At 48.9% G+C, this 13,103-nt stretch overlaps 1 protein-coding gene across 1 annotated transcript in view; it reads left to right on the top strand.

Moving 5' to 3' along the window:
* The window catches only part of LOC146194345 (uncharacterized), a 40,022-nt gene extending 27,308 nt beyond the window's left edge, over window positions 1–12,714 (top strand). The window contains exons 6-7 of the mRNA XM_084596532.1: window positions 3,060–3,352; window positions 12,483–12,714. Coding sequence (XP_084452658.1) covers window positions 3,060–3,352; window positions 12,483–12,714 — 525 coding nt within the window. The remainder of the gene's footprint in view (window positions 1–3,059; window positions 3,353–12,482) is intronic.
* The last annotated feature ends 389 nt before the right edge of the window (window positions 12,715–13,103 follow it).

The following is a 13,103-nucleotide window of genomic DNA, read 5'->3' as shown; positions in this document are numbered from 1 at the left end:
TTTTCCTAATGTCGTTTTGAACTGCACACACACTTGTTTGGAAAACAATACTCTAAAGTAAAGACTCATGAATTACGGCAAGAAAGTAGTCATTCGATATGTGTGTGAGGTGCATGTTGACCCTGTGCTCACAAAGAAACCCAGCAGACTTTTCTGTATAGTCGTCTTTATTAGCGATCCAAAATGTGCTGTCCTTTCTCGTAATAGGAGCCCTCAAGGCAGTCGTTGGGCCAGAATTTACTGAAGCGCCGTTAGCATGTCCAGGCTCGCTGTCATCACTCACATCTTCTGATCTGCTCGAACAGCTACGATCTCTATCTACGATCTCTAGAATCGTCATCGTAGTCAGATTAGAGGTCCAGAACCGCATAGATTTCATCCCTGGACATTCCTCGCTTTGAAGACGCATTAGAAAACTACCGTTTTTTCCACTGTCTACGAAAGTGCGAGACTTACACGCAACCAAAATCCCGCCACGACATCCTACACCACGCATTGGAAGCATGGAGAAACCCAGGCACTTTGAGCCCAGACCTGGAATTCCGCGAGTGAGTTTTTTATTGAATGGGGCTATAAGTGAGGCTTCACTTTTCATGTAATGGACCCATTTGAGGACACATGCTTGCTTCCATGTATACAGGCCACAGCCAAGGAAAAAATGACGACAAAACTGGCTGACATTAAACAAGAGTTGTACTTTGAGCATATAATTTTTGTACTCGGGCAGAGCCCCTGCCTTTCGATCAATGCCCCCTAGAACTGGGCATTTCAAGAAACATCGAAGGCTGTTGTCATCTCTGAAACATGTTAGGCACCTTAACATGTCTACGTGCGGCTAGCGATACGCTCCCAGCAAGTGAGAAATTTTTATAGCAGAATAAATATCTGTCCTCATATAAGGCCCGTATGCATGAGAGGTTTATCTTAGTTACACTATACTAATCACTACTGGAAAGGCTACAATAAAGGTCACGCAAATTTTGTTCACACTAGAAATGTTTTTTTTTTTTTGCTGTTTTGAATTAGGTACATAGCATATCCGTTTTTTTTTTTAGAGCCGGTGCTGGTTTTCAGAGATAGTTATCTTGCTTTAGCGTTTTTAAGACTGACCGGTCTTTTACTCTTGCAAAAGAACCTCTGTAGCTGAAACGGCATGAATGTGCCGCAATTACGCTGTTCTGATTTATTTGCCCAGTGCGTTGCCGCGAGTTCCTTGCACTCTAGAGTGGACGCTGCCGCTGCTTGAAGGCCTTCGAAATCTGCTCTGGTGAATAGACAGATTGCTGACTGAAAAGGCCGCCCGTGTATTAGCACATTATACGTGTATACGCTGCAATTACAAAGGTACGAAGTTTGAGGCCACAAGGCTTCGTGAAAGCCAAAGAGCGATGGGCACGTGTCTTCAGTTCACGCAGCCCTATTCGCGGCGGGCGCCACATTACGGCGCAGGATAGTCTCTGTATTTCTTCTTACAGAGAAGTTTTGCGAGGTTTAACCGATTCGGTGCCTCGCCAGATTGACCCGAGTTGGCAGCGCTTTCTCGTGCTTCGATGTGAAGATGGGAGATCCCCAACTGCCACGTTTTTATGGTGAAGCAGAGCTTAATATGCACGTCGCTTCTTGCAACGACACACATCCCGGTCCTCCACACGACGGTGGCTCCGGCAGGTGATGGCGAAACGATTGCAACGTCATTAACATCTGCCCCCTACAAGCATAAACTATGCCAGAGTATACGCTTTTGCTTGTTACGCTGTTAGAGTTCGGCGATTGTTTGTACCTCATACCTAAATGTTAATTTTTAGATGCTGTGTAAAAGACGAAATGAATAAGGGGAGATCCTTGCTCGCTGTTTACTGGCCAGACACCGTCCTTGATCCCCGGAAAGCCGAGCCCAAAACGTCCAAGTTGCCAGTTACAAAAGCGCCACTAAAGTTTTGCCCAAATGCGAGGACTCGTTCACATCCATTGCAGCAAATGCGGACTCGAAAGCAGTGGAAGAGCAGCTCGGGCAGGATATGTAATGACAAAACAGTGAGGGGAAGCCCTGAGCAAGTGCTCGAAGTCGTCTCGGCGTCGCAGTGGCTGCACATCCCCCTTTCATGTTGGTCTTCGGAGAAAGCGCCGTAGGATTAGGGTCCTGATGTCAGTCTGTTAGGTCGTAGCATGCTGTCGTCGCATAGCAGAGTGGTTCTATACGACGTTCGATTCCCTACCCCAATTACAGTTCTGAAATTGGCAACATGATTGGAGAGCAAACACGTTTTCACCATTATATGCCTGTTGCTTTCTGAAAATATTTAATAGCGAGATAATCAGGACGTTGTTCAAATGAATTGGCAGATAATTGCCTTACCCGTTTGGTCGCTTCAATAATGTTAAAGTTATGATTAAGTAAAACGTTACCAGAGCTCAAGCGGCACTATCTGCACACGGAAAGTGCCATGAATGGGATATAATCGACAAAAACGTTAATTTAGGGCATGTATATAATCTTGTTGTGTCACATTTTTACGTTGCTATTGTTAAAATATGGTTTGGATCCCATGGAATTTGCCATGAGCTGCTGCTTCGTGCTACCACTTGAGTTGACCAACGGTATTATCTTTCCAGTCACAAACCCTATATGTATGTCCCAATCTATTTCAATTGGAGCTGCCAATAGGTCCTGAATATACAAGTGCGAGTTTTCAAACTGGAAAACTGCACTGGAGCCAATGTCCTTTTTCCCAAAGTAGGAACAGCAACGTTGGGAAGGGCCACCGCTTCACTTTGGCCTGTCCACTGAGTCAGCCAGTTACAATGACTTTTTCATTGCCTTCACGGGTGGCTTCGACTAAGCGAGAAGATGCAAAATGCGCTATTCAAAACCCCCGTTTGTTTGATCAGTTGCCTTCGTGACCCTGGACTAACTTAGGTGAATCCCGGGTATTGGACGCTCAGACTGTGCACACAGAGGTCCATCAGTCAGACGAATGATGTTGCATGGGTAGCTTCCTAGCTGGACCGGAGAAATACCTGGATATCAAGTATATTCACAACGTGGTCACAATGCGCAGGCAGTGGACAAAGACGCCGGCGTTTTCGACATAACGTGGGCGGAGATCAACGGAGTCATGCGTCGGGCGCAGGAGCTCGGATGCGACGCCACATTCCTTTCAAATTTGTTGGACATTGTCGCCTTAGGACTCGCCTGGGAAGCTATGAACGCGACGGCCACCGCATCGCTTGCTGAGACAGGACACAACGGATTGACACCGACTCCGATATTGCTCGCCATCAAAGGCGACCAGCAGGAGGAACATGTCTACAGCGAAGACCAGCTGTTTTTCCTCACCTACTGCCGGAGCAGGTGGGCATGTAATAATTCACCGGGAACAAAACTGGCAGCGTTGCTTTTTGTCGCTGAGATTCGAGACTTATATCCAACAGTGCTCAAATTTGTTTCTATACAGCTGGTGTTCAATGTAATCAGTGGCCGGAATATCTGTAGCTAAAATAGCTACATGAGAGTACTAATTTGGCGTAAATATTATCGCTATCACCGAGACATGTCAAACAAAAGCTTGCATATAATCTTTGGTCGATGGCAGGTTGTCCAGTTGTGTCTCGGCCAGAACTGCTGGCAAATAGCAGAAGGGAGATCTTCAGAATGTAGCAGCTGGAACTCGAGCACACTTTTTTGAAAGAGGGTGCTCTGGTCGGCGGTGCGATTCAGCTACCACTGCCGGCGTAGAGCGAATAACATGCTTTGAAAACTTTTGTAAAAGAGCACAAAAACTTTATCTTCCTTTGTAAAAAATATATAGGCGCTCTAAACAACGTCCTGGCTTATAATTTTACGACTATTGCGTAGTTTGGTTCAAAGTCTAGTCTGGAAGAGAAAGAACTTCTGTTCCTTTACTGAGTTTCTGTGAATGTCGTACATCTTTCCTTTGTGGCTGATATTAATAATACTGCCTTGTTAGAATTTATTAGTTTAAAACCCCCACATGCTACAGCACCCCCGCGGTAGTATCATTTAAAATCTTGCGAGTGCGCTTTGCTGTATGCTTGAGCCCACAGTGCTTATGCCAGTGTCTCACCGCACTCTCCCACCGGGCCGACAGGTGCAGAAAGAAAACGGCCGGCAGCAAGCAGGATGCCGGTTGTAACACAGCCGTTCAAAGTGTGCGCCACTTCGGCCAAGCGTTCAGCTGCAAGCTCGGGTCCCCCATGTTTCCTCGGAAGACATGCACAATCTCGGATCTCTTCTGAAGACAAGGCAAAAGACTCTTATTGTGTTTGAGCACCGCTCCATTTTTAAACATACATTCATTTGTCAACCGTGGCCTCCATGCTTATCGGTTGATAGGTGATATATGAGAGCCACGGTTTACGTTTGTGTCCTGAAATAGGTATTTTCGCGGTTTTGTTGGTGATTGGCCCTGTTGCATATTACGTTAACCGTTGTGTGCATTACTCCAGCATGTAGAAGTACATGAGTAATATAATATTGGCTGGTGATCAACGAATATTGTTCGTACCTTTTCTTGTGCTTACATGTTTTGATTCTGGTGTTCACCATGGACAGATAATTAGTGTGATGGGCCACTGAGGCTATATTACGTCTTTGCTCTAACTCTACGCATTTATTTATTTATTTCAGTACCATCAGGGCCCGAGGGCATTACAGAGGGGAGTGGGGTACAATAAAAGCAAAAAAAGAAAGGAAGAACAGCAGTCAGTAATAATACAAATGTGAAAAGCAGTATGGCTGGCAGAAATAAGCACGTTACAACAATATAAGAATACACACTAAAAGGCACTGGCACAGACGTATGAGCAAAATATATAAGCACACAAATATACCACGTAAACAAAGCACAGAAACAATTTTACGAGCAGGAAGAAAACACAGTTGCTGAAATATACCATCATACACCCAATCAGCAGCACAGTTTGAGGGTGCAGCAAAATTGCAGTTTATTAAAAACAGCAGATCAACTAAAAACAATGAAAAAAAGGCAGTGTGGAAGAATTCAATGTACTATGTTAACATCAGATTAGCTAAAGCAGATTTAAACGCAGAATGGTTAATTATTTCGGCAGCCAATTGGGGAAGGCGATTTCATTGTGTCGATGTGGTGGGGATGAATGAGTTGTAAAGTGATTTGTTTGGCACGAAGGAATACCAACTTTATGACGGTGATCGACCCGAGTAGACATGTAGCAAGGTGGCGTTATGAATTTTTTCTTGAGGATGGGGTTATCATAGTAGATCTTATGAAATAGACAAATACGGAATATATTTCTACGTTGAGACAGTAGTGGCAGTGATAAGCCTGATTTCATAGCAGTGACACTAGAATTACGATGATAGAGAGATTGAAACGGGTCGCATAGTTCTGAATAGATTCGAGTTAATAGATTAGTGTCTCTTGATAAGGGTCCCAGATGGATGAATCATATTCCAGTTTACTACAAACCAACGATTTCTAAAGGAGCAATTTTACGGAGCTGGAGGAAAGACTAAAATTACGACGTATGTAGCCCAGCATGCGATTAGCGTTGTTGGTTACGTGATCTATATGAGCATTCCAATTAAGATTATGGGAAATAAATACACCTGAATATTTATAACAAGGCACAGACTGAAGGCTACTATTAAGACGGTATGTGGGAAATAAAGTGTTATGACGAGAAACACGCATATACTTTCATTTGTTAATGTTTAGTTCCATGTTCCACCTGTTAGTCCAATCAAGGGCATGATTGATATCGGACTGAAGGAGAGCTACGTTAGAATCACTGTTTGTTGAACATAATTTATCAGGTAAGTCATTGATATTGCCACGTGCCTAGCGCCGCGCGACAGCCGTGTTTGGTGCCGACGACGACGAAGCGGTGGTTGGCACGAGCGGCGCGCTGGGGCTGGACTCTGTGACTCTGTGTTCGGAACTACAAGCCGACCTTATTCTCGGGTCCCCGGCTACGTGTACTTTCACGGCTCCCTCTGACTTCAGTCGTGACACTGGGGGGGGGGGGGGGGGGGGGGGGGGGGGGGGTGCCATCGATGATCCCTTCTCCTGCGGACGACCCTACGCGGCCGCCTCTCGTGACCACTCCTGTTCATCGTACCAGCCGACGACTCCGAGGCTTGTCCCCCGAGGCCTTCCCTCTCGACGAAGAGACTCTGGCTGTGGCAACGACACCGCCCTCCCGTACCATGACTGTCCCTTCCACCCCTTCGTCCTGTCTTATCCTTCAGACCCCACGAACCCCTAAACCATTTCACGGTGAGCAGTTTGAAGACGCCGAGGACTGGCTAGCTCGCTATGAAAGGGTCGCGACGTTTAACGGCTGGGACGACGCTGCGAAAATGCGGAACGTCTACTTCAGCCTCGAAGACGCTGTTCGGACATGGTTCGAGAACCGCGAGGCCACATTCTCTACGTGGCCGGCCTTCCGAAGTCAGCTCCTCGGTACGTACGCCAGCAGTGACCGCCGAGAGAATGCCGAGCGTGCCCTGACCTCTCGAGTTCAGCGTCACGAGGGGGTCGCAATGTACGTTGAAGACGTCATGCGCCTTTGCCGTCGCGCCGACCTGTCCATGAGTGAGGAGAAGGTTCGGCACCTGATGCACGGCGTCAAAGAACAGCTTTTTTCTGGCCTCGTGCGGAACCCGCCCACCACCGTCGAGGCGTTTCTGGCTGAATCTGTGACCATGAAGAAACTGCTACAGCAGCGATGCAGCCAGTACGGTCGGCCGCTGAATTCCATCTCCACACTACCGCCGTCTGACCGAACCGACTACAATCCCGGGGCAGATATGAGCTCCCTTCGCGACCTCATTCGCACCGTGGTTCGCGAGGAGCTACAGAAAGTTCATGAATCATTTACTCCTGGCGCAGCTTCTCTGGCCAGCATCATCCGTGAGGAGGTCCAGAACGCACTCACGCCACCAACAAGTACAGTCGTTCCACCACCACCCCCGGGCCCCACCAAGCGGATGACTTATGCTGATGTCACACGCCGCCCAGCCCATTCATTAAACACCGGATTATCACGCATGAAGGCACTCGACCCATCCATCAGCAGCCCTATCGTGTGTCTCCTCGGGGACAGCAAGTCAAGGAGATGCTCGCCGATGGCGTCATTCAACCTTCAAGCAGCCCATGGTCCTCGCCTGTAGTCCTCGTTAAAAAGAAAGACGGAACACTTCGTTTCTGCGTTGACTATCGGAAACTTAACAGTATGACAAAGAAGGACGTCTATCCGCTGCCACGGATTGATGACTCACTCGACCGACTTCGCCGAGCCAAGTACTTCTCCTCCATTGACCTCAGGAGTGGTTATTGGCAAATTGAAGTTGATGAGAGGGACCGTGCAAAAACTGCCTTCGTAACACCAGATGGGCTCTATGAATTCCGCGTCCTCTCATTCGGGCTCTGCTGTGCTCCTGCCACCTACCAACGGATGATGGACACTGTGCTCACAGGTCTTAAGTGGCAGACATGCCTTGTTTATCTCGACGACGTAATAATTTTTTCACCGACGTTCACGGAACACCTGCGCCGCCTGAGAACTGTTCTCGAAGCTGTCCGGTCTGCCAACCTTTCTCTCAAGCCTCAAAAGTGCCACTTCGGGTTCACCGAATTGAAGTTTCTTGGGCACATCGTGAGTGCTGATGGCATCCGAGCTGACCCTGAGAAACTTGCTGCCGTTGCTGCCTTTCCCGTCCCCGCTCACAAAAAAAAGCAGTCCGACGGTTTTTGGGGCTGTGCTCCTATTATCGTCGCTTTATCAAAAACTTTGCACAGATGGCCAGCCCTCTGACTCTCCTGACTCGAGATGACGCATCGTTTTCCTGGGGCGCCGAGCAGCAGATGGCTTTCGACGAGTTACGACGCCGGCTCCAGTCACCCCCGATCCTGGCACATTTCGACGATGATGCCGACACAGAATTACACACGGATGCGAGCAACGTCGGCCTTGGTGCCGTTCTAGTTCAGCACCAAGACGGGGTCGAGAAAGTAATTGTCTACGCCAGCCGTGCACTTTCCCGTGCTGAGTAACTATTCCACCACTGAAAAAGAATGTTTGGCGGTAGTATGGGCCGCTGCCAAGTTCTGCCCGTACCTTTATGGCCGACCGTTTCGCGTCATCACTGACCATCACTCGTTTTGTTGGCTGAAAAACTTAAAAGATCCTTGTGGCCGCTTAGCACGTTGGGCATTGCGCCTGCAGGAGTTCGATTTTGATGTTAGTTAAAAGTCTGGCCGGAAGCACACCGATGCTGATAGCCTGTCCCGCGCGCCCGTCGGCCCTCCTTCGTCAGATGCCACCGACGACGATAGCTTCCTCGGAGCAGTCAATACGTCCGATCTCGCCTACAAACAGCGTGCCGACGGCGAGCTGCGACTGATTATTGACCATCTTGAAGGTGGGCATTCTACAATACCCCGGTACCTTGCTCGGGGGTTGTCGTCGTATTGCCTCCGCAATGGGGTGCTTTATAAGAAGAATTCTACGTCTAGTGCGAAGACATACCTGCTAGTCATACCGGCTCATCTAAGGCACGAAATCCTCCTGGCCTGCCACGACGAACCAACTTCAGGGCATCTTGGCTTTACACGCACCCTAAACAGAGTTCGGCAGAACTACTACTGGCCACATCTTTCTCCGATCGTTAGACGTTACGTACAGACATGTCGACAATGCCAGCGGCGAAAAAAACCCACGCTCAAGCCATCCAGTATGTTACAATCTATTGAACCACCCCTCACACCCTTCAAGCAAGTGGGCATGGACCTTTTAGGCCCATTTCCTTTATCCTCCAACGGACACAAGTGGATCGTAGTCGCCACAGACTACTTAACACGCTACGCTGAAACGAAGGCCCTTGTCCGAGGTACTGCCGGCGAAGTTGCTCGATTCTTTATGAACGACATTGTGCTCAGACACGGTGCTCCGTCGACCATCATTACTGACCGAGGAAAGGCGTTTACAGCTCTGCTACTGCGGGAAACCTTAGCTCTCAGCCATACCGAGCATCGCACAACAACAGCGTATCACCCTCAGACAAATGGATTAACGGAACCACTAAACAAAACTTTGGCGGACATGATCTCAATGTACATCGACGTCGAACATAAAATGTGGGACGAGATCCTGCCGTATGTCACCTTCGCCTACAATACGGCGCCGCAGGAAGCCGCGAAGTTTACGCCGTTCCGTCTCGTATATGGCAGAGAGGCCCGCACGATGTTGGACGCGATGCTCCCGTGCGGGGAAGAAGCGGTCGAACCCGACGCGCCCATTTCGCAGAACAGGCCGAGCAAGCCCGTCAGCTGGCCCGCTTGCACATCAAGGAGCAGCATGCCACCGACGCTCGACACTAACCTTCGGCGCAGGGAGGCCCATTACGAACCAGGGGACCAAGTGTGGGTGTGGACCCCCGTGCGTCACAAAGGCTTGAGCGAGAAACTACTCCACCGCTATTTCGGACCTTATAAAGCCCTGCGCCGCTTAAACAACGTTAATTACGAAGTCATTCCAGATGGAATTGTGATCGTCAGTGTTCGACGCCAGCGGCCTGAAATTGTGCATGTGGTGCGCTTAAAGCTGTACTTTTCGCGTGACTGAGCGTTCCCTACAAGTGAAACCTTGCGTTATTGTACAGTTCACCTCACGCCTAATTTTTTTCTCCTCTCACCTTGTCATCGGGACGATGTTTTCTTTCACGGGAGGGAATAATGCCACGTGCCTAGCGCCGCGCGACAGCCGTGTTTGGTGCCGACGACGACGAAGCGGTGGTTGGCACGAGCGGCGCGCTGGGGCTGGATTCTGTGACTGTGTTCGGAACTACAAGCCGTCCTTATTCTCGGGTCCTCGGCTACGTGCAATTTCACGGCTCCCTCTGACTTCAGTCATGACAATATATACAAGAAAAAGAACAGGCCCTAGTACAGAGCCTTGTGTCACGCCTGATCCAACTGGAGAGGTGAAGGATGATGTGTTATTAGTAGTGTCAAACTGTGAACGATCTGTAAGAAAAGAATGCAGCCACTTCAGAACGTTAGGATCAAGGTTAAGTTTACTTATTTTCAGAAAAAGCAGTTGATCAGAAACCTTGTCAAAAGCCTACGAAAAAATCGAGATAGGCAGTCGACAACGGAACTCCTGTGAAGGAATGAATTTAGATCATGCGTGAAGGTTAAAAGCTGCGTTTCACAAGAAAACTTACGAAACCCATGTTGACTATCAGTAAAAAAAGCATTAGAATCAAGGAATTATGCAAAGTGAGAGTAAATAATGTTACGGACGACAAGGAAGAAGAAGCGGGCAGTGGCGCGGGAAGGAGCGCTCGCGCTAGGCCCGCGAACATTCAAAACGTCATCTACCATCGCCATCGGTCATGTTCTGTCTCCTGTCTTCATCGGCTTGCCGTATCGTAACAATAACATGCTCCATGATTTTACACGGAATACTTGTTAGTGAAATTGGTCGATAATTATGGGGGGGATGTTTATCTCCGGACTTATGCAACGAATCACCTTCCCTAGTCCCCCGGTATGCAGGCTGTTTGAAGCAATTGTTGAAATAGGTTAGATAGTATTATTGCGCTTTGGTATTATTGCGCTGTAGACTTTGGTTTTAATCAAGCACTTGTAATTAATACTATCAACACTACATGATGAACAAATGTTTTGTTTTTCGATTATTTTTCCACGCCAGAGAATCAAAAACAAAATTAATTGGCAAAAAGTCAGCACTGGTATATGCAGGGATTTCAAAACACACGTATTTAAAAAACGCTGAAACGAATAGACTGTTAGGACATTTGCACACTCATTTGGGTAGATTATAGCTCGTCACTAGAGTCTTTAAGGCTGATGGATGAAGTGTCGTTTTTTTTAACTAAGCTCCAAAATTGTCTAGGGCTATTTATGAAGATGGAAGGTAACGTGTCATTGAGAACTGGTAAGAGATGATGACTAAGCGTGGAACATAGTTTGCAGTTAGCGCAGCAAAATTTTCTTTAAACAGGCTCCAGTTTGTATCTAGAAAAACAGAGTTCACGGTTAATGGCATCAAAGTCAGCCTTCTTGTAATTACGGATGTGCTTTCTGTGGTTACGTTGATGTGGAACCGTTACCAGCACTGAGTGCAGGTAAACGAAAAATGAAGCAGAAGGTGATGACGTAACCCTGGCAAGTATGATATGGGCCGGAAAAGTTCAGGCGTTGCGGTGAGCACCAAGTCGAGGATGTTCGAAGTAGTAAGCGAAATTCGAGTTGCCTGCATTACAAGCTGGGACAAGTTGAAATCACTGCAGAGGTTCAGAAATATGTCACATTCGCTCGAATAGGGACCACAATAAGCAGAACGCACATTAGCCCACACTATGTTGGGGAAATTAAAATCGCCCATTAAAATGAATGGACTGTTCGGATAACGGACTGTAATCATATGGATGACTCTTGATGGAACAGCGCAAAACATCGGGACAAGAGACAAGCGCTGACTTACAACTGGTTTTTATTTCGAAGAAACATTGCTTCTTATACCTTCATCACCCTCTCAAAAAGCACATGCGTCGCAACCATATCGTTCAAGCGTCCACAAAAAAGCATAAGACACATAATCGCAGATATTTATAATCACATTTTTAACATGTCAAATTCTTTCTTAGTCAAAGCAACGGACGGTGTGCTGACACAATCGTCGCGCAGACTCGCTATCGAAGCTGCCTCGATTATTTCCCGGACTAGCTGGTCTTTGTGATTAGCCAAAGCTTTGCATTTTTGGAAAACCGGTGCACAACTAGTTGAAGGGCAATCTCTACAATGGATTCCCAGGTTCCTGCAAGCTTGCTCGAAATTATTTTTGTGTTCTAGCAGCCTTCCAAAAATGCAAAGCTTTGGCTAATCACAAAGACCAGCTAGTCCGGGAAATAATCGAGGCAGCTTCGATAGCGAGTCTGCGCGACGATTGTGTCAGCACACCGTCCGTTGCTTTGACTAAGAAAGAATTTGACATGTTAAAAATGTGATTATAAATATCTGCGATTATGTGTCTTATGCTTTTTTGTGGACGCTTGAACGATATGGTTGCGACGCATGTGCTTTTTGAGAGGGTGATGAAGGTATAAGAAGCAATGTTTCTTCGAAATAAAAACCAGTTGTAAGTCAGCGCTTGTCTCTTGTCCCGATGTTTTGCGCTGTTCCATCAAGAATGAATAACCAACAAGCTCAAGCTGCTGTCCTGGCTGATATGGATGACGTCGCGCCCTTCCGGGAGGGGAACGGACACGCGTCTTTCGCTCCCCTTCGACTAGGCGCGTTCCGCGTCAGTCGCCTCTCAGAGCTCGGCGAGAGCGGGTGCGTGCGGCGCTCGCTCCGGCGAGCTCGTGCGTTCCCGCTCTCGCCGCGCTCTCGTCAGCCTTGACCGTCCCTCACGTATTCGTGCGACCTACTCGCCCCCCTTCGGGGGTTCAGTCCTCCCTGCTCCAGCCCGCTGGTGCACATTCCCTGGGCCATCGTCCCCATCTCACTGGCTTCTGCCAACCTTCCTGCTGCCGTGGTGCCCCGGACCCATGACTTCCTTCGCGCACCTCGTAGCTGCTGCGTGAGTGGTGCGACCCAGTGCTGCAACCGACTCCAGGATCACCGGACCCTCACAGTGCGCCCCTTCCGCCCTCGAGGCGTCGACCCAGTGCTGTGCCGGTGACCTGGATTTCCCCGCGGCACACCCCTCGTTGCCTCCACGTTTGCGGCGCGCCCCTGCGTTGGACCGGGCTCATGGATACTGCGGCGGCCCACTGCAGCTCCTCCGTGGGCGCATCCCTGCTGGCCACTGCCAGTCTCCCGCGGACTTCACGGTCCGCGGGCCCTGACGCACCCGCGTCACCTGCCGCTCCTGCGGTTCCCCCGCTGCTTCGCCAGCATTCCCGTGGGCCTTGTGCTCACGGCCCTCGACGCACCGCCTTGCCAGCGGCTTCTCCAGCGTCAACCGCCGCACATCTGCCACGGCAAAGGTAAATCAGCGGTCCTCCCTGCTGCCGCCCAGATTCTCCAGCGGCACAGTTTCCCGTGGACTCCCTGCTCGCGGGCCTCGGC

Source organism: Amblyomma maculatum, chromosome 3 (genome assembly GCF_055883805.1).
Source record: "Amblyomma maculatum isolate TAMU_Amacu chromosome 3, ASM5588380v1, whole genome shotgun sequence".
NCBI lineage: Eukaryota > Metazoa > Arthropoda > Arachnida > Ixodida > Ixodidae > Amblyomma > Amblyomma maculatum.
The sequence above is the reverse complement of the archived record's forward strand: the minus strand, read 5'-3'. Positions and strand labels throughout refer to the sequence as shown.